The 25,159-nt window shown below is 36.5% G+C and overlaps 6 protein-coding genes and 1 non-coding gene across 7 annotated transcripts; 3 read left to right on the forward strand and 4 right to left on the reverse strand.

The window, feature by feature from the left end:
• Window positions 1-154: 154 nt before the first annotated feature.
• On the reverse strand, window positions 155-791 carry Tsp_07334 (hypothetical protein). The gene is made up of 2 exons (XM_003381641.1): window positions 594-791; window positions 155-424 (listed from the first exon to the last, which is right to left on the reverse strand). Exons 1-2 carry the CDS (start codon window positions 789-791, stop codon window positions 155-157), a joined length of 468 nt encoding a protein of 155 aa, XP_003381689.1.
• Window positions 792-2,295: 1,504 nt separating this feature from the next.
• Window positions 2,296-8,157, forward strand: Tsp_07333 (putative immunoglobulin domain protein). Its single transcript, XM_003381642.1, has 8 exons — window positions 2,296-2,308; window positions 2,751-4,199; window positions 5,847-5,974; window positions 6,106-6,532; window positions 7,169-7,396; window positions 7,481-7,594; window positions 7,651-7,742; window positions 7,822-8,157. Exons 1-8 carry the CDS (start codon window positions 2,296-2,298, stop codon window positions 8,155-8,157), a joined length of 2,787 nt encoding a protein of 928 aa, XP_003381690.1.
• Window positions 8,158-11,687: 3,530 nt separating this feature from the next.
• Window positions 11,688-13,919, reverse strand: Tsp_07331 (putative GPI mannosyltransferase 2). The gene is made up of 2 exons (XM_003381643.1): window positions 12,948-13,919; window positions 11,688-11,894 (listed from the first exon to the last, which is right to left on the reverse strand). The coding sequence occupies exons 1-2, from the start codon at window positions 13,917-13,919 to the stop codon at window positions 11,688-11,690; spliced, it is 1,179 nt and encodes a 392-aa protein (XP_003381691.1).
• On the reverse strand, window positions 12,227-12,299 carry Tsp_07332. Its single transcript has one exon. It is a non-coding gene; the product is annotated as a tRNA-Val (tRNA).
• A 1,400-nt stretch (window positions 13,920-15,319) lies between the features above and the next one.
• Window positions 15,320-19,149, forward strand: Tsp_07330 (putative eukaryotic translation initiation factor 4E transporter). Its single transcript, XM_003381644.1, has 11 exons — window positions 15,320-15,354; window positions 15,886-16,019; window positions 16,069-16,209; window positions 16,259-16,707; window positions 16,788-16,881; window positions 16,996-17,210; window positions 17,307-17,378; window positions 17,532-17,721; window positions 17,795-18,529; window positions 18,779-18,884; window positions 19,038-19,149. The coding sequence occupies exons 1-11, from the start codon at window positions 15,320-15,322 to the stop codon at window positions 19,147-19,149; spliced, it is 2,283 nt and encodes a 760-aa protein (XP_003381692.1).
• Window positions 19,150-22,079: 2,930 nt separating this feature from the next.
• Window positions 22,080-23,013, forward strand: Tsp_07329 (KRAB-A domain-containing protein 2). Its single transcript, XM_003381645.1, has 2 exons — window positions 22,080-22,488; window positions 22,826-23,013. The coding sequence occupies exons 1-2, from the start codon at window positions 22,080-22,082 to the stop codon at window positions 23,011-23,013; spliced, it is 597 nt and encodes a 198-aa protein (XP_003381693.1).
• A 1,178-nt stretch (window positions 23,014-24,191) lies between these two features.
• Window positions 24,192-25,142, reverse strand: Tsp_07328 (putative ubiquitin associated and SH3 domain-containing protein A). Its single transcript, XM_003381646.1, has one exon. The coding sequence runs from the start codon at window positions 25,140-25,142 to the stop codon at window positions 24,192-24,194; it is 951 nt and encodes a 316-aa protein (XP_003381694.1).
• Between the last annotated feature and the right edge of the window lie 17 nt (window positions 25,143-25,159).

Here is a 25,159-nt window from a genome sequence, read left to right on the forward strand (position 1 = left end):
TTTTTTTCTCTACTCTGACACAGGATCATTTTTTTTCTATCTCTCTCTCCCTCTTTTATTATTTATGATTATTACTGTATTTCTCGCCACTGTCAATCGTCGGCATTAAAGGATAATGGACGTGAACGTTTAGTATGTGGTGACTCGGTCGCGGTCATTTTTCCATTGTCACCAGTGGTGCGCATTGTCGGTCACTGGGATCGGTTGGGGGTAGCTTTGGGTGGATTTTTTTTTCGCCTTTGTATTGGACCGCTGTACGGCTAATAATAGTTGGGGTCGTGTGTTTTGTGCTTACTGTTGCAGGTGTCGACTTCACGAGGGCAACAAACGTACAGACAGACGATCGTATATTCTTGGACAAAAGCATCACGTCTCTCTCTTTCTTCGGCTCTGCTCTGGCTTGTGGCCCCTTTCGACAGACGACCTTGATATGGATGCATAAATATATAAATAAATATAAATACATATATATATATATATATATAAATGTATGTATATATACATATATATAGATGGACAGATACACGTTCGGCCGACGTTCCACTTCAAGCACGAGGCCTTGAAATATAACGGAGGCCGGTCAGGTTGAAAACTTCTGCTGACCTGTTGTTGTCATCTTGTCGCCTTTTCTTGTTAACTGTCTTGACATCATCGAACTGGAGCTTCGGTGAAATACGTTGTGTCCATGGCGTTTCAAAGCTTCTCAAGCGAACAACAGCAACAACAATAATAATAATAATATGCAAATGGAATTTCTTTTTTTTTTCTTCCTCGACAAAATTGATTTTCATGAATTGAATGATCAATGAATGTGAATCAGTTGGGTGTAAATTGAATAAAAAAAATCCCAGGAAACTGGGACACACCCACATTGGACTGAACAATTGATACGGTTGGTTTTTAGGCTTAAACTAAACACAGAGAAAGGGGCTTAGTTTTTTTTCTCTTAGCTTTTTGCTTCTTCTGACGTTAACACCGTTTGGTGGAAAAAATGGAGAAAAGGTTGGAATTTCAATTTTGAAAAAAAAATAAATACCTCTTTCTCAACTTTTCTGCAATGATACTATGGAAAAATGTTGCGAACAATATTTTTGAAACAAGCTAGGCTATTATTGTTATTCTTTTTTCATTGGGAAAATTGTATTTCGATGTATTTTTATTATTCATGTAATTATCAATTCCTGAGAGAGAGAGACAGGAGAGATGATGATTGAAAAAGGAAAAAAAGCGTTTTTTTTTTCAATACAACACAACAATTCAGTTGATCATTTTATGAATAAGTTCAGAGTGAATTTCTTCCACATTAGGGGGGGGTGTGGTGTTTTTTCAACGACAATCATCACTTGGTGGATGTGAAAAAAACAACAATTAAACTTTTAATGTTTTTTTCATCTCGAAATGGTCACGTACATTTTTAATTGATCAACTGTTTATTGTATTGTTGGAAAATATTCGGTCAGGCTAAAAATATTCCAATATTTCCAACGGGATCGATTTGTTACTTTGACAGTTTCGGTTTTGGCTCTAATAACAAATGATGGGAGTGTTTTCTGTTCATTTCTTATCATAATTGAAAATCTTGTTCATCCGCATTATTTGGACAAGTTATCTATGATGTAGATGATGATGATGATGATGGTTATTTGGATACTTTTTCGGTTGATTCAAGTCGAGCTTTGTACAAGGTGAATATTTTCCTTCCAGTCCATGTAAAGTTGACAGTCGATGACAAAATTGGGACGACTAGTTGCAATTGAAGAAAGTGCAATTTATTTTACGAATTTATTCTTGCCAATATCCCGACGACGCTGTTTCCACTGACAGTCTGTCTGTCGATTTTGGACAAATTGAATTTTATTAATTTTTCAAAACAGAGAATGTATTTTTATTCAAATTATCATTTTAAATCAATCTTTTCTTTTTCTGCTTGAATAATGATCATGTGAAACGTGAAGCGAATGTGTCTGTGCTTCGCTTGCTTGCAGTAGCGTCGTTGTTGATCGATTGTTGGTTGTACATTAGTGTGTGTGGACGAAAAATTCTCCCCCCCCCCCCACCCCCGTTATTTAGTTTTGCTTGGTATCGTTGCTAAGTAGCAAATTGGTGTTGAAAGCTTTTCTGATATTTCTCTGTTGATCAATTGAAATTTATTTGTTGTACAAATTTCACGTGTATTTAAATATGAAGGGAAAATTTTTTTAATTAAATTCACTAAATATTGGAAAGAATATTTTTCGCAAAGTATATACAATATTATTTATTTATTTCTCAAGTACCTCATACAACGGTGAGGTCATGTTGCTCGTTTGTTAGTGCGAATTGCTTCAATTGACCGACCTTGACGTTCTACCAACTATTATTCGGTGCATTTTGCTGAGAAATAAATGTCAGAAATTAAGGATTCCAGTAGCTTCACAGCAATCCCAATGGGGCAGCTGTTTTGGGGGTGAATCCTGTTTGTCATTTTATATTTTACAATAATTTTCTATAAGCATTCCCAAAAATACCAGTTGGGGTTCGATTTCTTCCATAAATTGTTCATCAATTTTCTCCACTTTGGAACATTTTTCCACCATCTGTTGAATGAACACGAACAAACATTTGTCGAATAATTCAGTTTTATTGACTTTCTGGTGCATAATTTACTGCAATTGAAAAGCAAATTATTTTTACAATTACAAAACATTTACCTTAGACAATACAGATAGACCAATTTTTCTGTACTTTAATTTAATTTTGGCTTTCTGTAGGCATTTCTGCCGGCTTGGATGAATTTGTCAAACAACCACAAGGTGAACCGTATTACGTGACTGTTGGAAGTCCGGGTTTGGTTTTGCCTTGTGTGGTGCAGTCGAAATACGCGTCGGCTCCGTATTCGGTTTACTGGATGCGTCTGGTGGACAATACCCCCTACTTGGTGCAGGCGGACAGCAAATATGAAATTGACCGACACTCTTGCGACAGTTGTTTCAATTTGCGCATCAAAACAGTCGACTACAGTCGGGATAATGGGAAATTTTATTGCCAAATTGCCGGACCGGACGGCTTTGCGAGCACGTCGGTCGTGGCCGAGGTGGTGGTGTTGGTGCACCCGCAGAAGCCGACCCTGACCAAGGACCGGGTCGAAACCAGGGAGGGGCAGTTGGAGCGTTTGCAGTGCGAGTCGATCGGTGGCAACCCGCCGCCCGAGATGCGCTGGTTCTTCGACAACGGTACCGAAGTGACACGCCTGGCCACTGTGCACAACGCCACTTCCAAAGACAAGCCCACCGTCAGCACTCTGACCTGGCACGTCTCGGCTGACGAGAACGGTCTCCGGCTCGGCTGCAAAGTTTGGAACTTGGCCATGGGCAAGACCGCGCCCGCCCAGGAGATCTGGAGCCAGCGGTTGCTGGTGCGCTACCCGCCGAAAGTGACCGTCGGGCCGGATGCTAGGTACGGAATCGAAGTTGGCCAAGAGGCGAAATTGACTTGCTCGGCTCGGGCCAATCCCCCGCCTACCAGATACAGCTGGCGACGCACCGGCGGCGCCAGGGACAGCACTTGGACCGAGCAGAACATCTCGCTGACGGTGGAACGCGACGACAGCGGCAGCTACGTCTGCAAGGCGGAAAATGCCGACGGTTCCGGAGAAGCGACCCTCGACTTGGACGTCCAATACGGACCGGAGTTGGTTGTCGCGGACGAGGTGGTGGTCCAGCAGGGGGAGACGTTGGTGTTGAAATGCGTGGCCAACGCCAACCCGCCCGCGAAATCCGTCCTGTGGACCACACCCGCCGGCGACACGCATCCCACTCCCACCCTCCACTTGCCCAACGTACGTCGCCAGCAGGCTGGCAATTACACCTGCACTGCCAGCAACGAGCTGCGTCTGTACGGCGCCGGTTCGCCGACGAGCCGCACCGCCTCGAAACGTACCCGCGTGCTGGTCAGCCACGCCCCGGGTGAGGCGAGAATTACGGTCGCCGAGCCGGTGTTGGTCGGCAGCACGGTTGTGTTGAACTGTTCCGCCTCGGATCCCGGATATCCCGCTGCTCGGTTTCGCTGGAAAGCTCCCGGCCAACGCGACTACGAATACGGTGCCAGGTTCTCGTATCCAATATCCGACGTCCAGCTGACCCACGCCGGCGATTACTGGTGTCAGCCGTTCAACGACGTTGGCGATGGTCAAGCCAGCAAATACAAGCTCATCGTTCGAGGTAATTGTTTATTTATTTTTAATTACTTTTTTTGGTCTATCAAATCCGCTGTTTTTCTTCAACATTCAAGTGTTGAATTTGTCAACTGGAGCAATACTAATTTTACATAGAATAATGTTGACAATTTTCCCGGTGAAATTTGATCCACATTTTCAGTAAGATGAGATCTTTTGCTTGTGTTGTCGAATTTTCTTCCATATTTTGTCAAAGAGAGAGGGCTATTTGTTGTTCTGTTGATGATGTTGCACAGTTTTGAAGCTTGCGTGCGGCAACTGTTGAAATTATTTACAAAGTGCTCAGTGCAGAGTGCTGAAGCTGCACAATGTGCAACTGGATCCAAATAGATCGCATGGCGCAATTCAGGTACCATTGGGCCATTGCGTGTTTGTGCAAACAGTTTCGCCGGTGAATGGAAGAAAAATTTACTTTCCATTCATTATAGCTGTTTGTTCGAATTTCAATATTGTTCAGTTTGAGCAAATTTTAGGCTGCGCAGATTTTGAAGTGAAAATTAATAATAACACAGACAGACGGACACACCGATTATGATTCGAATCAGAGATTCTCAATTTTAACTGACCGAAAATAATCAGTAATAATAATTTCATTTCAATTTCCTCATTTCTGTGTACATCCAATTCTGACCAGTGAACTTATTTATGCAGAAGGAAGATTTTCTTTCCGGCTTCAAATGTCCCTGTCCGACTCTCTGTGCATACACCCGCCTGGCACACACGCACATATCATTTTACATTTATTATTACTTATTTATATCATTGATGCAATGATGATATTTATTATTAGTAGAAGATGAGATCTTTGGAGAAGGCTTTAGGTTTTGAATGTAAAAAATTTTTGAAAATTTTCGAAAAGTTTACAAAACGCAATTGCAAAACTTGCAAGCTTGCTAAACTGGTTGGATGTAAGCATTCATTCAGTTTTGCAGCACAACAAGAGAAAACGAGGATGCTTTTTCTTCACTTCAAATGAAGCGTTTATTTATTTATTTGTTTAATTTTTCATTCATTCATCAAACATTCGCACGAACAAGCGGATTGTTTTTCACTTGGAAAATTGAAAAATTAAATACTTTGACAAACATACGTCCGTCTTTGCGCATATTTTTCAATGTAAATTCTCTTCTGCGTTTCAAATACAGCCAGAGGCGCATTATTTATTCTGCAGTGAAAAATGATGCTTTCGCTTCTTCAATTTTTGATCATTTCTAATTTTAATACCGCAGATGCAGTTTTTGTCTTGAAGCAACAAAATTTGACGAGAAGAATGATGTTTTCATTTTTTGGGGGAAAATTTTCGAAATATTTTTCTCTTACACTGCTCGCAAATTAATCGTTTACTGCACTTTGCGCGTTGTGCTTCAGGCGAAAAATATAATCTACCATTAAAATTTGTTTGGACATCTGTGAATTTTCTCTGCAGTAGAGATATATATATATATTTTTTTTTGAAACACTTTTATTCCACGTCAAAGTAGAAAATTTCTTTTTATTCTCGCATTTTATTAATAAGATTTATTATATTCAGTTTATTTTTTTTTCTCTTCAGAACCTGCTCGTTTGGTGAAAACGTTAAAAAGCGAAGATACGGTGCGAGAGAAGGAAACAAATTACAGATTAATTTGTTCAGCTCAAGGGAATCCTGTTCCAAATATCACTTGGTATTTTAACGATCAGCCAGTGAGCAGTGAACGTTTTCTCAGTATTTTGGAGCCAGAGGCCCAGAACTGCGATGTACCGGAGCGCTGTTCGTACAAGGTAAATTTAATAGCACACCAATATTCGATATAGTATTATTTCCCACGGTCAAGTGACCATTATTGTATTTCGACGTAAACGGTTCCTATTGTACTTGACAACGGGGGTCAAGTTGCAATGTATTTTTACAGGTCAGTAGCAGTTTACAATGGCTGACCGGCATGCGTTGGAATGACAAAGGCTATTACACGTGCCAGGCTTACAACGGCGCCGGGCGTGCTTCGGAAAGTCGCATGCTGTTGAAAGTGCAACACCGACCGGTGGTGGTGAACGATCCCGATCGACCGACCGTCGCAGCACAGCTCGGCCACCGGGCCCGGATTTCGTGCCGTGCCAGCGCCTCTCCGGAGCCGGTGTTCCGTTGGTACCGCAATGGTCAAGAGTTGAGTCAGTCGAATGTCGACTTTGGATCCACCCAGCAACGAAATCACTCTTTCGACGTATACGAGAACACGTTGCTTCTGTCCGACGTCCACCAGACCGACCTCGGAGCTTATACGTGCAAAGTGGCTAATCTGTTTGGCGAAGATTCTTTCGTTTTCACCTTGCAACCGAAAAGTAAGTAATTTCTCCTCCACAGTTAGTTGAAGGGTGAAAAAATATTTCTCTCCTCTTTCTTATATTTTATATTTTGCATGCGTACTTTTTTCTTGATGATACAATAATAAAATTAGTCAGCTTGATAACTGGCAACAGCTGGTCAGTTTTGTAGCCGTACAAGTGGAATTAATTAGCTTGCCCCAAAGCACGTTGTATTAATGTGTAGTGTAATTGGGAAATTTTCCACTTTCATCTTGAGAAGATTCGCTGAAACAAGAACTGAGTGGACGGGGAAAAATTGGCCGATGAGAACATTTTCTTCAACAATCACTATTTTCCATTTTGCAACAAACACAATTGCCTTTAATTATTGTCTTCATTTTGAAAATCTGTTGCGCTTTAATATTTTTATCAATAGAAATATTTCATGGGAGAGAAGAGTTTTATAGTTGAGATCCAGCAAGAAACATCTTCCAACAATTAGTCTTGAACAATCTCTTGAACTCTGCTTGAAGCAATTAATCGATAATTGTTTGTTTCATCATATAAAATTCTATTTATGCGCAATGAGTGACAACATGTTTGAATAGAATTATTATAAATTGAATTTGAAATGAAAATGTAAATGAAAAAATTTTCTTTTTCTTATTTCAGGTAAACCATCGCCTGCTTCAGACCTCAGAGCAGAACCGCTGACGCATCGATCGATGCGATTGTCGTGGATTCCTGGCTTTGACGGTGGTGAAACGCAACAATTTACTGTCGAAATTAGTCACGATGGTCGTGTGATAAAAACAATATCCGCACCTGCCACCGAACCACCGCCTTCACAACATTTCGTTGGCATCGAAACTCCACGTCCAGTAGAATTCAACGTTACAAGTTTGTGCAATTTTGGAAATATTTGATTATTTCTTTTTTTTCTTCTGAATTATTATAATAAAGAATCCTTCCTTTTGAATTCAGATTTGGCACCGTTGACTGTTTACAGTTTTCGTGTTAAAGCTATCAATAAAATTGGTGAAAGCGAATGGACACAACCATTGGTAGCTATTACTTCTGATTCTCCGATAAATCCAAGTAACAATCATTGGAATAATAATTATTTTTAAAACTACAAAACTGTCTGTTTTCAGGTATACCAGCTCCAGATTCAGCTTCCTATGATTCAATGACCCAAGTACTGGCATTTCAACCACCTCTGGATCCGAATCGTTATTGTTTAATGGTATAAAATTTTTTACGATATATAATTGAAATGAAATGAAATGAACGAATCAGTGATCATTATAAATTTGTTTTTGCAGATTTATCTGCTCAAATCGTCCGATTTGTGGGAACGTTGGGATTGTGTGTCGGAGACGGACAAGGTGGAGTTGGTTCCAACGGCTGCCAGTTTGCGCGTGCGCAACTGTTACCAGCAGACGTTGGAATGCAGTGAAGTGATCGAAGCGGCCATCGGGGTGGCGACGGCGGTCGGCTGGGAAGTGGTCGCGGCCATATGCTTCACGGTGCTGTTGTTCGTGCTTGTGGTCGCCGTCGTCGGCTTGTATTGTCGACGACACCGTCTGGCGAACGAAAAGAACCATTTGGTCAACAATGGCAACGGCGTCGGTGTTTACGGGTCCGACTGTGCCAAGTAATTTTTCTGAGAACGTTCGGCAATTGAGGGGCAGGGATGATTGTGAATATTGAGTGTATTATTTATTAGCATATATGTATGTGGTGTTGTGTGTGTGTTTCAGAAATCGGCAAATCAGCGCACCGATTTATGCGGAAAAGACGTTCAGCGCTTCCAATCTCGGAGTGGACAGAAACACCGGCAGTTCGAAAGACAGCGGTGTATTTACGAGCATGTCCAATTACCAATACGACGGACCGTTGGTGAATGGCACCACGGTCAACTACACGGCAGACACCAACGGCGCTACCCTACCCTTCTCAAGGGGCTACGAAGAGCAGCAGCAACAGCAGCACTGGCAACAACAGCAACACTGCGGCGGTGATTATACCACCACCGCCGCCGGCGAACCTGGTTATGGTCATTTGGGCAACGGTTACACAATGCCGGTGGTTTATGGTCAAAATTTTGTCGACATGAACCCCGCCGGCGGGAGCATTTACGCTTCACGAGAAGGTTCCATTCATTCTGGCTATTCAACACCGTCCCAAAAGCGAGTTATTCGAGAAATTATTGTCTGATCACAATTAGAATAATTATTATGTATATATATATATATAGATATGCGCGTGTATTCTTCTTGAACACATTTCACCTTTGTTTTTTTTTTCCTGTTCAGACTGTTTTTTGCTCGTTCGTTTAGTTTTTCCGTCCGCAAATGAGAGCGGGGTGTGGGGGAAATCAAATTAGACGGCAGCGACAAATTATTCACTTGACTTTCTCAACATTTGTGTTGCCGTATGTTATTTTCATCCATTTATCATATTCGCCTGCTTTTTTTACTCAAATCACAATGCTGTGCAGTCATTGTTGCTTCAAACTTTTCTTTATGACTTTCATTTTTATTTGTTCCAAGCGCCTTTTCTTTTTTCAAAGAAAAAAAAACAATAATTTTGAAAAGTGCCGTCTTTTATAACGTTGTTGTTACTGCAGTTGTTGTTGTTGTTGATTTTATTCTTTATTGACTTTTATGCTTTTCATCTTCTGCTGCTGGATAATTTTGCCTCGGTGCTTTATCACTTTTTGTTTTGTTCTCTTTGAAACAAATATATGACAGCTTCTTTTCTATTCAGATTGATTGTCTGTTTTAGCACAAATCTGTATACTGTGTAGCACATTCTACGTTGAAGTTGCAGACACTTTTTTCTGCATGCAAAATACAACAGACAACACGACTTTTCATCAGAAATGATGTTTTTTTAATTCATTGCTTATATACATATATATATTTTTTTTATTAGTTTTTGTCTCTCCAGTGTTGAAAATAATAAACTGCCATTAATTGAAAATATTCTTTTTTTCATTATTTATCTATCACATTGCTAGCAAATCAATCATTCATTGTTCAGTAAACAAATTCAAAAATCCGAATTACTAATACAAATGCTCGCATCAAATTTGCTGTTGCAAAACAACTTTTCAACTAGATAACAACAACAACAACAGTTAATATCGAATATGAAGATCATTGGGATGGATGTACAAAACATAATAAAATGTACTTTTATTCACATTTCAGTTCACTTTATTTTCATTATAATTAATAATAATTCAACGATGAATAAAAAAAAAGAAGAGCACAAAATATGATAAATTTGGCATTCAATTAAACTTATCATGTTTATCAAATTTCTGCTATTTGATTTAAAGGAAAAAACAACATAATTTTGGCACTTATTATATGAATAATAATAATAATAATATACTACATAAATTCACAGGTTGTTTTTTTTAATGAATAAACTGAGAAAATGCATGCAAATTGTATAAAGAAAATTTAGCTTATTATTTTCAGAATTTCTTCAGCACACAGTTAAAGTTCAGTTGGACAGATTTCATCTTCGAAAAGTGTTCAGGAGGGAACTGGCAAATTTCCTTTATTTTATTATAAGCCAGCACCTCCCAACCACTGTTGTCGTTCTCTTATTAAACTTTATTTAAAGGCATTATTATTTTCTACTGCACCACTTGGGTTTTTAAGAAATAAATAAACTCATTTAATCTGGTCATGAAAAGCATTTTCATATAAAAAAAGTAATTGAAAAGCTAATTTTCTAATTTTAAATTATAATATTTTGGAAATTTTGTCATAAGAAGAAAAAACTACTTGGGATAAAGAGTAGTTGGAACAAAATAAGCACTGTATCTGTACTACAAATTCTGAACCAACGAAAGTTTCAAAATTTTTATTGATCTCCATTGTAACTGTAGTTGTACAATTTTTTCACTACAGCTTCGAAAAAACTTGTCATTCTAAAAATGAATAACTTCTTTGCTAGCTTTGCTTTGCAGGATCGTAAATGCAATATGCCAAATGCTATAACTAACGGACAGAAAGCCGCAGCAGCGTCTGACACTTGTTGCATTTATCTCAGATTTTATCTCTCTTCCTTTGTTAACTTTACCATGCAATGCTTTTGAATATTTGCATATTCACGAATTACCATTTCAGTTGCTGAAAAATGAAATTTACAACACCAAAGTGAACATGGCTTGCTTTGGCAATGCAAAATAATTCAACAGTATTCAACATTTGTCTGTTTTTTCTTTGATTTTGGTGGGAGGTGGGTTTGGTTTTTATTATATGTATTTCTTTTTTGCGTTTTACATTATTAATGGAGAAATGAAACAGTGTTCTCTGTGTGTTGATATTTTCCATTTGAAAAGTTGTTTCTGTGTTAATGTTTGATATTGGTTTGATTTGATAGAATTGCTGATTATGCTTTAGCAATTCATTTTATTTAATTAATCATTACAATCGACAAATTATTCCACCAGTACAGTCAGCAGCTGTGAGTAAAAGGAATAAAAATGAATATTTGGCTAAAGCTAAAGTGTGATTGGTTGATTTCAATGAAAGGGAATTCTTCGTTCGTGATGGAAGTACTGTACGTCATTCACTTCTAGAAAGACCATTGCAAATTAACCTCAAACTGGGGTCAGAATTTAAAAAATATATTAAAATCAGATTAATTCAAGCAGTTGGAGATGAAAATGAGCAAAAAAACTGTGCAACAAAAAAAGAAGAGCAGGAGGAGGAGGAGGAGGAGGTGGTGGTGGTGAGGGCCCGCTAGGCATTCAATTCAATGGTAAATTCAAAAATTTGCATATTCTCTTTATGATTAATGGTAGATTTGAATTTAGTTTTCACATAGTGTTTCACGCTAATGCGCTTACTCTTCTCCAAACTCCAACGCAATATTCAACAGTTGATTTTTTCTTATTTTCTCAACTTTTTTAATTTAAACATTTACGTTTTAATTTTATTCAGTTTCAAAAAATATTTATAAAATAGATTGCTATCTGAAAATGTATATTTCACTTCAAGCTGACGTTTCTCTTCGAAAAGTATATATGCATTTTTATTGATCAACGGTTATTTTCCAACCTTTTGTAAAAACATGCTTATCAACCGGATTTTACTATTTATCAAACTGGTGTTATATTTATCAAGTTTACAAGTAAGCCGTTCATGTGTTCAAATTTAATACATCAATCGATCGATAAGCATAAACAAAAATAAACAAAACAATATTTCTCTTTTATTCTATTTTGAAATTTACGCCCCAAAATAATGATGACAATCAGCTTCAACATTGTCAGCTTTGAATAAAGCGTCTGATTAGTAAAAACACTATGACAAACAGTGTCAGAATTCAAATAAATGGCGTAAAAATAAAGCAACAAAAAGTGACAGATCTGAAATATTATCAATCAGATTAAGATATATATATATACATCTGTTAGTTGGGTCCCTAATAAAATCACTTGATGGATGCACAGAGCTTACTTGTGGAAATAAATTTACGTTATAAGCAGTGTTAATTTTAATTTTTTAAATTTTAAAATTATAATTTAACTTTTACACATCTTCACGGTATAGCACTATGCATAAAATGTCAGCAACAATCAAAGTAAAAAAATGCTCTTGCTGCAAACAAAGATGATTTAACAAGCTAATAATAACTTTAACATTATTAATTTACAGTAATTATGAAAGGGATGCTAAGGGAAAAACAAAAATTACCTTTTGCTCTTGCCTGGGCTCGAACCAGGGACCTTCTGCGTGTGAAGCAGACGTGATAACCACTACACTACAAGAGCACGGTGAGTTTCTTCAATATTTATTATATGATAATTCTTAATAATAAATCATTATTAAAAAAATAAATTGAAGTATAAATTTTTGAAAATAATCTTATTTTCAACAATGACTATCAAAAAGGGCAAAATTTTGATTCATTATATTTACTACACAACTAGGAACAGCACCTTTACAAAACATTAATAAGAAAACAATCGATTTTTTGAGGCTCAGGTCCATGGATAGAAATTGCAATGCAATATTATTCCAATAATGCTGTATGTGAGAAAGAAAAGCAATAACAAACGACCTCTGAAATTGCTACCTTTCCATAGTTGGCAAATGTCATCGACCATGAATGTACCATAAAAATGCATTCTTTTTCTGGACGACACTTTGGAAAAATTGTCTGCCAGAATCAGTGCCGCTTGCCAATACAAGAATGGACTAGCAGAAAATAGCATTCGCGTTAAAATTTCAACATTAAAAAAAAGCAACCCCAATATGCTTAAACAGATTATATGAATGGAAAATATCCATTTCACTTTTTCGTAAAACGCAAAATGCTGTGCGTTGCAATACACCGACTTGTAAACCAGTATCAGCACTGGAATGGTTAGTATGAAGCAGGGGATTTTTCGCCACTGATAGTATCGCAAAAAACCCACATCCCAGTAGTAACTTTGAACAGCACTATACGATAGGGGGAGGGGTTTTCTGCACCACTGCAAATTGTCCAATTCACATTTGTACCTGTACCCACGCTGCTTAGCATAATCCAATAAATAAGCTGGACGTTCTGCCGCTGCAAGTGGACAACTCTGACAAAATGTTGTAAAAATATACAACTGATACAAAGCAATTGGTGCAAGTACAATCGCAGAGTGCAGAATAAATGAGAATAGTTTTTTCCATGAGATTGTCATCTTCAAGGGTCTAACCTTTCCAACCCAGAAACGACTGGATAAAATATTCGCAAAAACATTCTCAAATGAAAAATAGAATAAAAATAAAATGTTCATCAAGCTATTCGATCTGGCCAAGGAAGCAAAAGCAAAACAAATTGCAGAAATAAAAACATTTCGCTTTTTTCTGATCAGATAATACAAGCCAGCAAAAGTGAACAAAGAGTATAATGATTCTGAATAAATAGAATGCAAAAATATTGTAGCGGGACTTACAGAATACAACAGTACACACAGTCGACAGATTTGCAAGTCGTCAAATATTTCTTTTGTCAACCGATACAAAATATATCCTGTAATAACAAAACTAACATTCACAACCAAAACTGAAGATAAAATGGACAGAAAATAATCGGATATATTGACAAGAGGAAATAATAGAACAATTAATCTATTTATAAGGCGAGTGAAAATTGGCAGCAAAGGAAAAAAAGCTACATTATTTTCAAATGTATAACCTTTTAATGCGATATGCAAAAAATGCTGAGAGTCCCAACGACTAAAACCAGAGAACAATATATTAATAACGTTGTCGGTGATGCTCTGGTTTGAAGCTTTTGAATCTGGTGTAGTAAATGCATCTGCAGTGTGGTCCACAATCAAATAGTTAAAAAGTAGTTGCAAAAGCCAGACTAGAAGGCAGCTTTGTAATAAAATATTTAATGACTGTTTCATGCTAAATCTTCATTCGTATTCATTCCTGAAATTATTTATTTATTTGAAACTGTAGAGTTAGCAATAGCATTTGTAACTGATATTTCAAAATCAATTTCTTTTCAGTTTAAAATTTATAAATGCAAAAAATGTTTATCAAACTGATAATTCACTAAATAATGGTTAACAAAAATTGGCGCATGGTGAAAAAAAGTAAAGGCCAAAAATGATGTTGTGGTATTATATTATGTCCCCAATTTATACATTAGCTTCAATACCAAAAACTTAAAGCTTGAAAAATATACAAAACAATTAAAAAATTTTTTATTATTAATAATAATCTAAATTAAGAAATATAATAATACTTTCACATTTTAAACAAAAATTTTGAAAAAAATGCTAATTAAAAACAGTTTCAAAATATAAAAAATAAATAGTATCAAGTACTATTTACATTGCAATTACTGTAGTTTGGAAATGAATAGAAAATTCAATTCGTACAGTTAAGAATTTTGTAATTCGTTTTTATTATTTTTTTCAATACGTTTCACGTGAATTAAAAATAAAAATATATATTTATTTTTCTTTACATTGGCTACTGTATATTTACATACCGTAATCGCTTGCTATGCTCAAGCTAAGTGTGTGATTTGTGCTCTGCATGGCTTACACGGCGTGTTTTGTTTCTCCGCTGCGCTTTTAATGTTTACAAAGTATTTTAAACGTATTTTGAAATTTTATCATATTATTTTCAATAAAAACGCGTGATTTTTGAAGTAAATAAATACATGATGAAAAAATAAAAATATGTAATAAATATTTCTACAAGTAACTTATTTTTTGTTATTTTCAGTTTTTTCTGTCAGATTATGCATTTATTTCATTTTGTTTACCCACTCTGTTTGTTCTTACTGTAGTATTCAAGGTCATTATTGAACATTAACTTGCTTTTACTTATTACATTGTTGTTTGCCTTCTATAGTCGTTAGTTTCATAAAATTAAAGTTTTAGGTGTACATAGGGCGCCATTTCGCTGAACTACGCATCTTGAGATCTTCTACTGTACAGTTATTTATTTGCTCCGTAGTTTCTTTACTTCTAGAGTTGATGCTGAAGTAAGTGGGCAGTGTATATGCGTATATTGTTTTTAGCATCATACATTTTACCTTTCAGTATTTAACATGTAAGAGTTTTTTAAAAATGAAATAATCATTGTTAAGATGAACTTCATGTGTTAATGCTTGTTGATTATCTGTTTTAAGTGTATTATTCTACTTATAATTTTAACAATAGATGGTAATGATTGTGTTTCAAAATGTATTACTCTGTAGTTATTAATGACAGATTTTGTTTGATTTTTAGCAATAATTTTTTTGCCTAAAAATGTACTTGTTTAGAAATTATGTCCAAACAGGAAGAAAATGAAAATCGTTGTGTTCGACATAGATATGATAGGGTAAGCTGATCATTTCAGCGACATTTATGTCTTTATGTACTGCTTAATGTTATTTAAATTGAACTTCATCACCATATATTTGTGAGTGAAAAGTAAATCTTTATTCACAGCTAAGTAGGGTGAATTTTTTTTAAGTTTCACCACAATATTTAATATGTCACTCTTAGCATTTACAATTAATTTGGGTTACTGTTTGATTTTAATTGATGTTTTTTTTTGCCCAGAGAAAAATTTCACAGAATCTTGTAAAATTTCTATTTACATATCTGTAGTCGCAGTTGTGTCAGAATATTTTATTATTTTTTTCATAATGTTTGACAATAGAATCATCATCGATTGACAGTTTGTTTGATTTATGCATCATTTTAAGGATACAATGCTCGAAATTGCTAAACTGCCCGCATCGCAGAGAAAGCCGAAAAATATTTTGGACGAGCTGCTAATTAGTGCGGAAAATGAGTAAAACGACGAAGGGGGGGGGAGAGAATGTGAAAATTTGCAATTTGAAAACTTGCACTGTTGAATTTTAAGGAAAAATGGTGAAGGTCGTGCAGAACGTTGGACGCAGGGTCTGTGGTTGTCGGACGGGTCGGCTCAGTCGACCACCGGCTTTCGACCGAAGGGCAGCAAAACGGCACCGATTCCGATTGGTGAAGGAGAAAATAGTGAAAATATTGATTTTGTATTTTCATCCCAATAAAATTGTTTGTTTAGTCGAACGATTGAAATCAGAAAACGACGATGGTTTAGTGCTGAGCCCTCAGCGGCGGAGCTTTGGTGCTGGATGCCAAGCAATAATTGGAAAGCACTTCAAACAGCAGCCATCTGCCAAAGATAAAGAAAGTAGAGATGGAGGTATGCCAATTTTTTCGGTTGTATTTCTTGTAAATTTTTTTTGAAATAGGATTGAATGGAATGCGTGGACGAAATCAACGTCCCCAGCATCGCAGCGATAATAATTGGAGGGATCCGAATTTTCCTACCAAAAATAGTCGAGAGTTCAAGTCGAGAAATTTCCACTGGTCTTCAAATCAACGTGGAAATGGCGGTGATCGTCGATCTTTTTCATCGGAAAAAAACACCACCCTTCCAGAATGGGTTACCGAAGGGCCAAAGGATATGTTTGAAACGATGGAATTGCGTGGATTTGAAGAAGAGCCGGACAAACAGTCTGACAACAAGGAAAAACCAATGGTGAACGGCTCTGACGAATCTGAGAAAGCTCCTCAGCCGTTGCCAACAACAACAATTCCAGAGCCAACAGAAAATGAAAACTCAGTGGCGACGAAAATAAACGACGATATGCCTTTTGATATTTTTTCCAACGAATTCATGGAACAATTCTATAATGGAGTAGGCATTTTATTTTATTTATTTATTTATTTATTTATTGTTTTTTTTTGCTTCTGTAGTGACAAATTTGACATTTTTAGAATGAGTTTGGTGATATTACCAATGTAAAGACAGAGGCAGTGACGGGCAGTCGTTTCAAGAAGTTCTTCTCCAGTGCTGACTCCGAAACTTCTGGTAGTTTTTTACTGCTATTATTATGTGTTTTAATTTAATTTGTTAGTTGCATTATTGTTTAAGAAATTGTTGTTTAATTAATAATGTATTTTTTTGGTTTGATTGTTATTTAAGGTGGTGATAACAGTGACAAACGAAAGGCGGAGGAAAAACAGCAACTGTGTGATGGGCCTGATTCGACAGCTTCACTCGGTGAAATTAATGCTGTAGAAGCTGAAAGTTCAAGCCAGTCGGTTCCAACAATACCCGGGGCGATTCGTTTGGAAGAAATTGAAACTGGACTGAAAGAACGTGGTACTCAGAGCGAGCAGACGAATACTATTTTGCAAGTATGATTTTGAGCTGTACTTTCTTTTTTGAACACATTTTTCACAAATTTGAAATTTCCACCTTATCAGGGTCTGTTCAGTGCAGCGAAATTGCAGTTGCGTAGAAATGAAGCTTCGCATTTGCATTCATGTCCGGTAGAACAGCAGCCGAAATCTAACAATCAATCGGTAATTGGATTTTAAATTGTTCAATAAGTTTTTTTCTGGAAAAAATACAATTTTGTAATGTAATTTGTAATTTAATTGGTTAAGTAATTTTTTTAAAATATTTTAAATATTGAACTTTTTTTTGAATTTGAAATTCAGAAAAAAAAATTTAAGAACGTTGAATCATTTGAAAGTGGCACTTTGAAATCAACTCTGTGGGGTACCCAAAATGCTGGTACGTGCTGTGGGTCTTCCTTCGAATCGGAAAACATCTTCCATGAAGGTACGCCGAATTTCCAAGATAAATACAAAGCAACTCTACGCAGTGCCGATGTGTCCCCTGCTGCTAATCAGCAAGGGTTGGGTAATAGTAGGGAGATTGTCTTTTGTTTTATTTTATTTTGCTTTTTAATTTTAAATTTGGTCCGATTTTTTAGCGCAGTCTTCTTCCGGCTCTTCGCCGCAAAATATGCCTCACCAACGCAACATACCGATTGAAGTGATCAACGCGATGCTGGAATGCCAAGATCCATCCCAACTGGGTCCGTTGAGCAAATTGTTGGAAAGTTTTACATTCAACGGCCCGGAACCTTTGGCTTGGCAGATTTTTCAAAACCAAAGCAGCGGATCATCCGATGGTTTGACTCATTGTCAGCAGCCAGGTTCCACAACCGATTCGTCGATTAAGCTCAGTTGTACACCGACGACAGTTGGCCGTGCGGACAGTTCGCTGAACAACGGTTTGGAAAGGAGAGGCAATTTCACTCCGACGTCGGTGATGAAGCAGCGACAACAGCAACAGCAGGCGGATAAAAGCGTCGATTCGCACGCTGCTGGTGTTCTGGACGAACAAAATCCCCTGCCCAATGGAGCACAGTACAGGCCGATAACCAAACAGTCGACCGTATGTTGTTCGCCCAGCACGTCCGCTTCTGCAAGAGATGGTCAAGCTAGTCCACTGATGCCGTTGGTGATGCCACCGATGGGCACGTCCGGTTCCGCTGGTCACAGTCCCCTAAGTCCTCAGGAAGTGGCTCGCCGAATGCAGCAAAAGCGTTACATTCACGAGCAGATGCTGAAACACGCCGTATATCAACAACAGCAGCAACAGTCGTTTGGCGTGATTACGCCAACAATGCCGGCTAATGCAGTTCTGATGAACATCATGCGTGGTGAGTGATTACCGACTTGTGTGTGTGTGTGTGTGTGTGTGTGTGTGTGTGTGTGTGTGTGTGTGTGTGTTTTATTCTACTTTATATGAATAGAAGAGAAATTTTGAAATTATCCCTTTCCCATTCACATACAGTTGCAATTATTTATTTAGTTACAAAATATTTTATAAGTGCCTTTGTTGTGTTAGTTTTTCTTTTGTGAACGGTTTTTTTCCTCTATAGCACAAGGAATGCAATCTCAGTTTGCAGCAGCTGTGCAACAACGGCATGCAATGGCACATCCGCAAGCATCTCCAGTTAGAATGGGCCTTCATTCTCCGTACGAGATGAATGCATTACGCCAACAGCGAGCTTTGTTCATACAGCAGCAACAGCAACAGCAACAACAACAACAGCAGCAGCAGCAGCAACAACAACAACAGCATGCTTTAAACCAGTATCGCTATCGAAATGGTTTGTTTACATTGTTGATGCTCTTTTATTAAAGCATATTTTTTTTAATTTTAAGCAAATCCGATGAATATAGATCAGATGAAGTACCAGCATTCAAATGCGTTGTTCAGCCTGATGAATGTGCGTTACCCTGGTGGTTCGGCAGTTCCTATTCCACCAGAAGCTAAAACTTTGGAAGAGCTTGAACGCTTGTCCTCGAGACCTTCTGGATGAAGAACCAGCAAACCAGCAAGAAATATTTAACTGTTTGTTGGTCAGCCGGTGTTTCAAACTTTATTGTTATTTTTCATTATTCAAAATATACGTTTGTGTTGTCTTTGGTTCTATAATTTTTTTTCTCTTTTGCCAAGCAATGTACGCGCTTTTTGACGAAACGGGTTTCATCATTTTCGTTTCCACTTGTACCTCACGCTTGGAAAAAGCTTCTCTCTACTAAATACATTTGTTGAAAACGGTATTTTTTTAATTCATAATTTCCGCACGTACTCATATATTTTTATGAATATATATAATTTTTTTTGCACGCAAGTTACACTTTTTCATTATAACAAAAATTTTCTTGAAGCTTGTATACATTTACTCTTTCATTTTTAATCTGTTTTCTGGGGGTAAAAAACAATTTGTATATAGCTTTGAATAACTTTTTTTTGAAAATAATTGTAAAATTTTGTTAAGAACTTTTATCTTTTGGTATTTTTGTTTATCGTTTGTTCATTTTCCCTTTTTTGCATTTTTGGTACATTTTTTTAAAAACTTTTCCAAATTGTGAAATTCATCTTTATTGCAATTATAATCCCTTATTATGATTAATATTTTTTTCTTTTCATATTCCATGGAAATTGTTCTATTTACTCAAAATTGTGTATGGTTATATGCATATATATATATGTAACATATGTATACTTATATAACAAATTATTTATTTTCTCGTGTACATTTTCCCTTGATTGCTGTGTCCGTTTATTATTGTGCGCGAAATGTGAGAAAAAAGTGACAGTGACGATGTCAGTTAATTTTGAACTTTTTCATCTTTTTTAAAGTCAGTTTATTTACATTTCTTTTTGTGCACATGACAGTAATAATAATAATATGCGTATTCTCTCTCTCATTGTTCAGTAATTTTCAGTCGCTGGCTGAATTGTGCGCATTGTCGTCTGTCTCTTCTGAATTGTTTTTCTTTTTTCTCCTTCGTTCACCAAGTATTGTCTCAAATTTCAATATCCGAAGGTTTAGTAATAAACTTTGCGATGACAAATTTATTCTTTTGCATTGGTATTTTTTTTGTTCATTTGGTTTGATTCTGAACATTAGTGCTGTAGAGAAATTTATTTGGCTTATAATCAACTTGAGGGCAATTCTTGGGAGGGCTGCAAAGGCAATAGATTCATATCGATTAAAGGAAGTGATCCAGAAGAATCGAAGAGTACACAAATGCACATATCTCCACCGATTATAGGGCAATGACACCAGTGACTATCGTATTTGTCGTTGGTATTGTGATCTGAGATGTCCAGTATTCCCACAACTGGGAAATACGGCCTCACTACCACTTTACCTGAGCTGCGACGACTTTCTCCTGTCACTCTGCATATCACTCACTTTAAGGCAGTTTTTTTTGTATATTATTCGTTTTTCCAGCTTTTGTTTCACTTCTTTCATTTGGCTGGGGCATCTGCGTAACGGATCTTTTCAACAACGAATATGATCCTGAGCATTTGTATTGTCTTTAGGGGCAGTTGTCGTCTAATGAAGCAGCTGCCACGGCAGCTGGCCACCTCTTAAACACATAATGGAATACCTGACTGCGTATCTTGACCGACCTCTATTGCATAATTTGTTTTTTTGGCCCATATTCACTGTTTTTATTGCTCAAATTCCCCGAACAGCAACAATGCAATAATAATTGTTTGTTGCAATTTTATTCAATTTGCTTTTGTGCAGAATTGTTTGTTTGGTTTTCTGTAAAAGAAAAATTTGTTATACCGGATGTGGCAAATTTACATATGTTAACATTTCATTACCTTTTGGGCATATATTAACATTTTGTGGCTACGGTTTGGCAAATACCAAACAATCGATGAATATCTTCTTTCAGCGAGTGTTTAGTTTCGGTTGGAAGCGAGTGGGAAATTTTTTTCATTTTTATTGTCCTGACGCAAAAATTGAAACTATATTATTCACTTTTAAAAGCAAATTTCGTTGCTCAATGCTATATGCTAAACACTCGCTGAAAGGCGTACACTAATCAAATATTTGTGCATTTGTCAAACGTAGTATCAAACATTTTCCTAAAAAGTGGTCAAATGATTTAAGTTGTAGTAAAAACTGAAATGATCAAAATTAGAAAATGCATCATTTACATACACCCAGCAGCAATGAAATAAAATTTAAATAATATTTATATTTGTTAATGAATAAATGTGTTAACCAGTGAAAACCAAGAAACATAATTGAAAGGGATTTTTAAGCAGGCATTTGGATTATTTATTTGGATTTGGATATATTTATAATGGTGTAGCAGTTTAAGTGAATGGGCAAATGAAAATCCTACATTGAATTCAACGAAAATTTTGTAAAAAAAATTTTGACGAAATAAATGTTTTCTACACTCTAACTTAAAGATTAATAACTTTGGAAATTCGTGAAAGTGTTCACGTAAACAATGCATTAAAATCCGTGCTTATGTATCCATCTATTCCGTTATGACTAATGCTAACAGAGATAATATTTGTCAAAACTCTTTTTACAAATGTTGACATTTACCAAAGGGTTATGGAAAATGTATAGTTATATATATATGTGTAACGTAAGCAGCGTTTTTTTGTATTGTATTACTGTTCATACCTAGCAATGGATATGAAGCAAGAGTTTAATAAGAAATTGTGACTGAAAAGTCAGGAATCAACGTGATATACTCTCAGGCAACGTACGATAAAATTGTGTACGATCTTCTTTGGATCCAGGCAAAAGGCACATCTTCTGCAGGGGATCATAATCTCAACAGACGATTCGGATTGTTCATTGTTGTAGAAGGGCATAAATTGATTCGAAAAAGAAAAAATGGCGCAATTCGACAAATTCAAAAACATTTGAAAAGATGTTTTCCATCGTTAGGGATACCCATTCGCGTATTGGTCACGGTGGAGAAAGGAAAACGTTTTTGGAGGTAAAAAAGAAATGGGCCAACGTTACATTGGAGATATGTAAAATTTGCATAAGATGTTGTAAAGACTGTCAGTTGAAACGAAAAAAGAAGATCCCCAAGGGTTTGGTAGTAAAGTCAATTGTTAGCAGTAGCATTATGTCAATGGGACAAGTGAATCCTATCAACTACCAAACCATGCCCGATGGCAAGTTCAACTATTTAATCACTTATGTTGACCATTTTAGTAAATTTTGCTTCCTGCGCCCATTGACGTCTAAGAGCAGTGAAGAGGTGGCTCAAAATCTCTTTGACGTCTTTCTCCTGATTGGAGCCCCTGCCATACTGCAATCTGATAGCGGCCGTGAGTTCGGAAGCTCTCTCATTGCTGAACTAAAATGCTTATGGCCAGGAACGAATTTTATTTAATGGTTGACCCCGTCATCCGCAGAGTCAGGGAGGGGTAAAACAACTAAATGGCGTAGAAAAGGAGAAGCTTGCAATCTGGATGAAAAACAGCGATTCAAACAGTTGGTCCCTAGGATTAAAATTTGTGCAGTGGCAAATTAACATCAGCGTTGATGCCACCAATCCAACGAAGTCCCTACTTATTAATGTTTAGTCGAGAACCACGTGTCGATAATGACCCAAATTTGATGCCAAAATTACTTTTAAACTGATTATGATTTCAATTATGGAAGAAGATTTGCATTGTGGTGACGATGATTCCTGTGCAGAAGAAACAACTAGCAACGGCGTGGAGTCTGATCTCAGCAAAGCCGCATCGAATAGCAGCCGCCAAAGAATGGAATTTTTTAAATCTGACCAAAACAAAAACGATAACGATCCAAACGATCAAAGATCAACAACGACTGAATTAGGTGATTGAGAAAATATGAGTGATGGAACAAATAGCCGGTCGATAGAACCAGAAGCATCAGAATCTACAATGTTTCAGGACAATAGCAAAGTCCGTGAAATTTGAAAGCCAGCTCTGGAAAATATATTTCGTTGCTGATTACATCTGTTTAAGACCATTAAAACAGTACTCGCCGAAAGGCATACGTTATCGACATTTTCGAACCGTAGGCGTTAAGTGTTAACATTTACCAAAAGAGCTTGGCAAATGTTAGCATTTGTCCATTTTCCACATTTGTCATGACATGTCTACTTATTAAGATATGCCAGTAGATAAGATGGACCATTTTACGTTTTTATAGATAATTTCAAAAATGTATTAACAATTCTGGCAAAAACATTATTGCTAAAATATATAATCATTATTAACTGTAAACTGTAGTATTAACTGAAAATTATTGCCCAATTTAAAAGCAAACTAATGCTTTTATTCAAAATATTTTATTTTCATGTTTTTTGAAATACCAATTTCAAAATTTTCTGAATATCTAGTATTGTCATCACCAAAAATGATTTATCAGTTTTTTTCCGCAAGTTGTTCAGTTATGCAAATAATATTCAATTCATTCCTCTTTATTAAAAATAAGATTATACAATATATTAAGTCAATAATAAGTAACTTGGATAAAATTTGAGCAAAAACAAAGAGCCAAAAAGTAAAGAAATTTTAATTATTCACATTCACAAAAATGCTTATCTATTCATTAAACAAATAAATGAGTGTGAAAATAATTTGTAAGTTAATTTATAAAAAAACGCCCCTCTCCCCAAAAAAAACAATTTTTTATTTAATTATCAATTATAAAATGACGGACGGTGTTAATCATTATGGCTATTTCAGGTGTAAAGGATCAGACTTATAACAACATATCTTTAGAAATTTGATCCAAAAGCACATAAAGCTATTATGAAATTCAACCGCATTTTGTTATTCAGTATTTGTTTTCTATTAAAATAGTAAAACAAAACATGCACAATCATCAGTATGCTGTTTTGTGCAATGTTTCTTGTGCAAATGCTATGGGGTTTCTTGGATCATTGTATGTCAAATGAAAATGAAAATTTATGGTAACAAATTTTTAATGCAATATTAAAAACAAAAACAAAAAATAACTTTATCGATTGGAGACAACAAATTTCAGATTAAATTTAAGGACGATTGAAAAATTTGAAATCGATACGGTTAGTACAGTCCAAGAAAGAAATTGATGGCAAAGCGCAGTGCATAAGTTTCCAAGTATTGTCAGATTTGTTCTCTTCTAATGCCACAACAGATCCAAATGGATAATGGACACCAACTTGTTTCAAATCATTTAAATCCGGCACATTCGCTGTTTTCTTTGTCAAAAATCGACTGCCTGCATCAAGGGTAGGTGCATGAACAACAAATAATATATTGCACGGTGATTTGGTATGCCTGCTCAGAATACTACTAATCACATCGCCGGTACGTTTGTAATATTCTTCTATAGTTTCATTTTTGTATTTCGTTTTCAAATCCTCACAACTGATCACTGGAAAATAATCAGGATCTACTTCATAACCTTGTACGGCCATTTCCAAAGTGCTCAGGAAGTTCAAATTCTCTTCTTTATACCACCCCATATATTCGAACAATCCTGGTTCGATACAAATTTTTGGCTTTGTTTTAGTAAATGCTTTCAACATCCCGTGCGCACTTTGCGCACATCGCAGTGCTGGACTACAGTAGACAGTGTCGAAGTTTATGCAGTTCAATTTTGCCCCTCGTCCAATCAACTGGGATACAAAATAACCAAGTTCAGTAATCGGTGGATCATCATAAAAATCATTAACTCCGTTCAATCGTGGAACCATCGATATTGGCATGTTCATGTCGTACGGTTTGTAATTTCCAGATTCTGTATAAGACAACCGCGTCCAAGCAGGGAAAACACGATCCATTCGTTCACCATGACGAGCGAAAAAGACACGCCTACCTGCAGCAGATGCCTGTTCACCCAACGCTGACTGGACAGCAATGCTAGCCTGCTTCATCAATTCTGCTTGTCTTTTTTGCTCTGCCTCATTTATGGGACCTGCCGGCTTGGGGGCACCCGGAGCTTTCTTAACCACGTCCATATCAAGGACGCTGAATC

This window comes from Trichinella spiralis (genome assembly GCF_000181795.1).
Source record: "Trichinella spiralis strain ISS 195 chromosome Unknown Scfld1, whole genome shotgun sequence".
In the NCBI taxonomy this organism is placed as follows: Eukaryota; Metazoa; Nematoda; class Enoplea; order Trichinellida; family Trichinellidae; genus Trichinella; species Trichinella spiralis.

Excerpts from the sequence above, each read along its gene's own strand:
- Tsp_07334 (XM_003381641.1), bottom strand. The coding sequence starts at position 791 with ATGAAAATCAATTTTGTCGAGGAAGAAAAAAAAAAGAAATTCCATTTG. Across the intron at positions 425-593 it reads ACAACAACAGGTCAGCAGAA|GTCGTCTGTCGAAAGGGGCC; the intron begins GTTTTCAACCTG and ends ATCCATATCAAG.
- Tsp_07333 (XM_003381642.1), top strand. Across the intron at positions 4,200-5,846 it reads ATACAAGCTCATCGTTCGAG|CTCAAGGGAATCCTGTTCCA; the intron begins GTAATTGTTTAT and ends TAATTTGTTCAG. Across the intron at positions 7,397-7,480 it reads AGTAGAATTCAACGTTACAA|ATTTGGCACCGTTGACTGTT; the intron begins GTTTGTGCAATT and ends TTTTGAATTCAG.
- Tsp_07331 (XM_003381643.1), bottom strand. The coding sequence starts at position 13,919 with ATGAAACAGTCATTAAATATTTTATTACAAAGCTGCCTTCTAGTCTGG. Across the intron at positions 11,895-12,947 it reads TTCAAAGTTACTACTGGGAT|ATCTGTCACTTTTTGTTGCT; the intron begins GTGGGTTTTTTG and ends ATAATATTTCAG.
- Tsp_07330 (XM_003381644.1), top strand. The coding sequence starts at position 15,320 with ATGAAAATCGTTGTGTTCGACATAGATATGATAGG. Across the intron at positions 16,708-16,787 it reads TGGAACAATTCTATAATGGA|AATGAGTTTGGTGATATTAC; the intron begins GTAGGCATTTTA and ends TGACATTTTTAG. Across the intron at positions 17,379-17,531 it reads CGAAATCTAACAATCAATCG|AACGTTGAATCATTTGAAAG; the intron begins GTAATTGGATTT and ends AAAAAATTTAAG.
- Tsp_07329 (XM_003381645.1), top strand. The coding sequence starts at position 22,080 with ATGTTTTCCATCGTTAGGGATACCCATTCGCGTATTGGTCACGGTGGA. Across the intron at positions 22,489-22,825 it reads ACTGCAATCTGATAGCGGCC|AAGATTTGCATTGTGGTGAC; the intron begins GTGAGTTCGGAA and ends CAATTATGGAAG.
- Tsp_07328 (XM_003381646.1), bottom strand. The coding sequence starts at position 25,142 with ATGGACGTGGTTAAGAAAGCTCCGGGTGCCCCCAAGCCGGCAGGTCCC.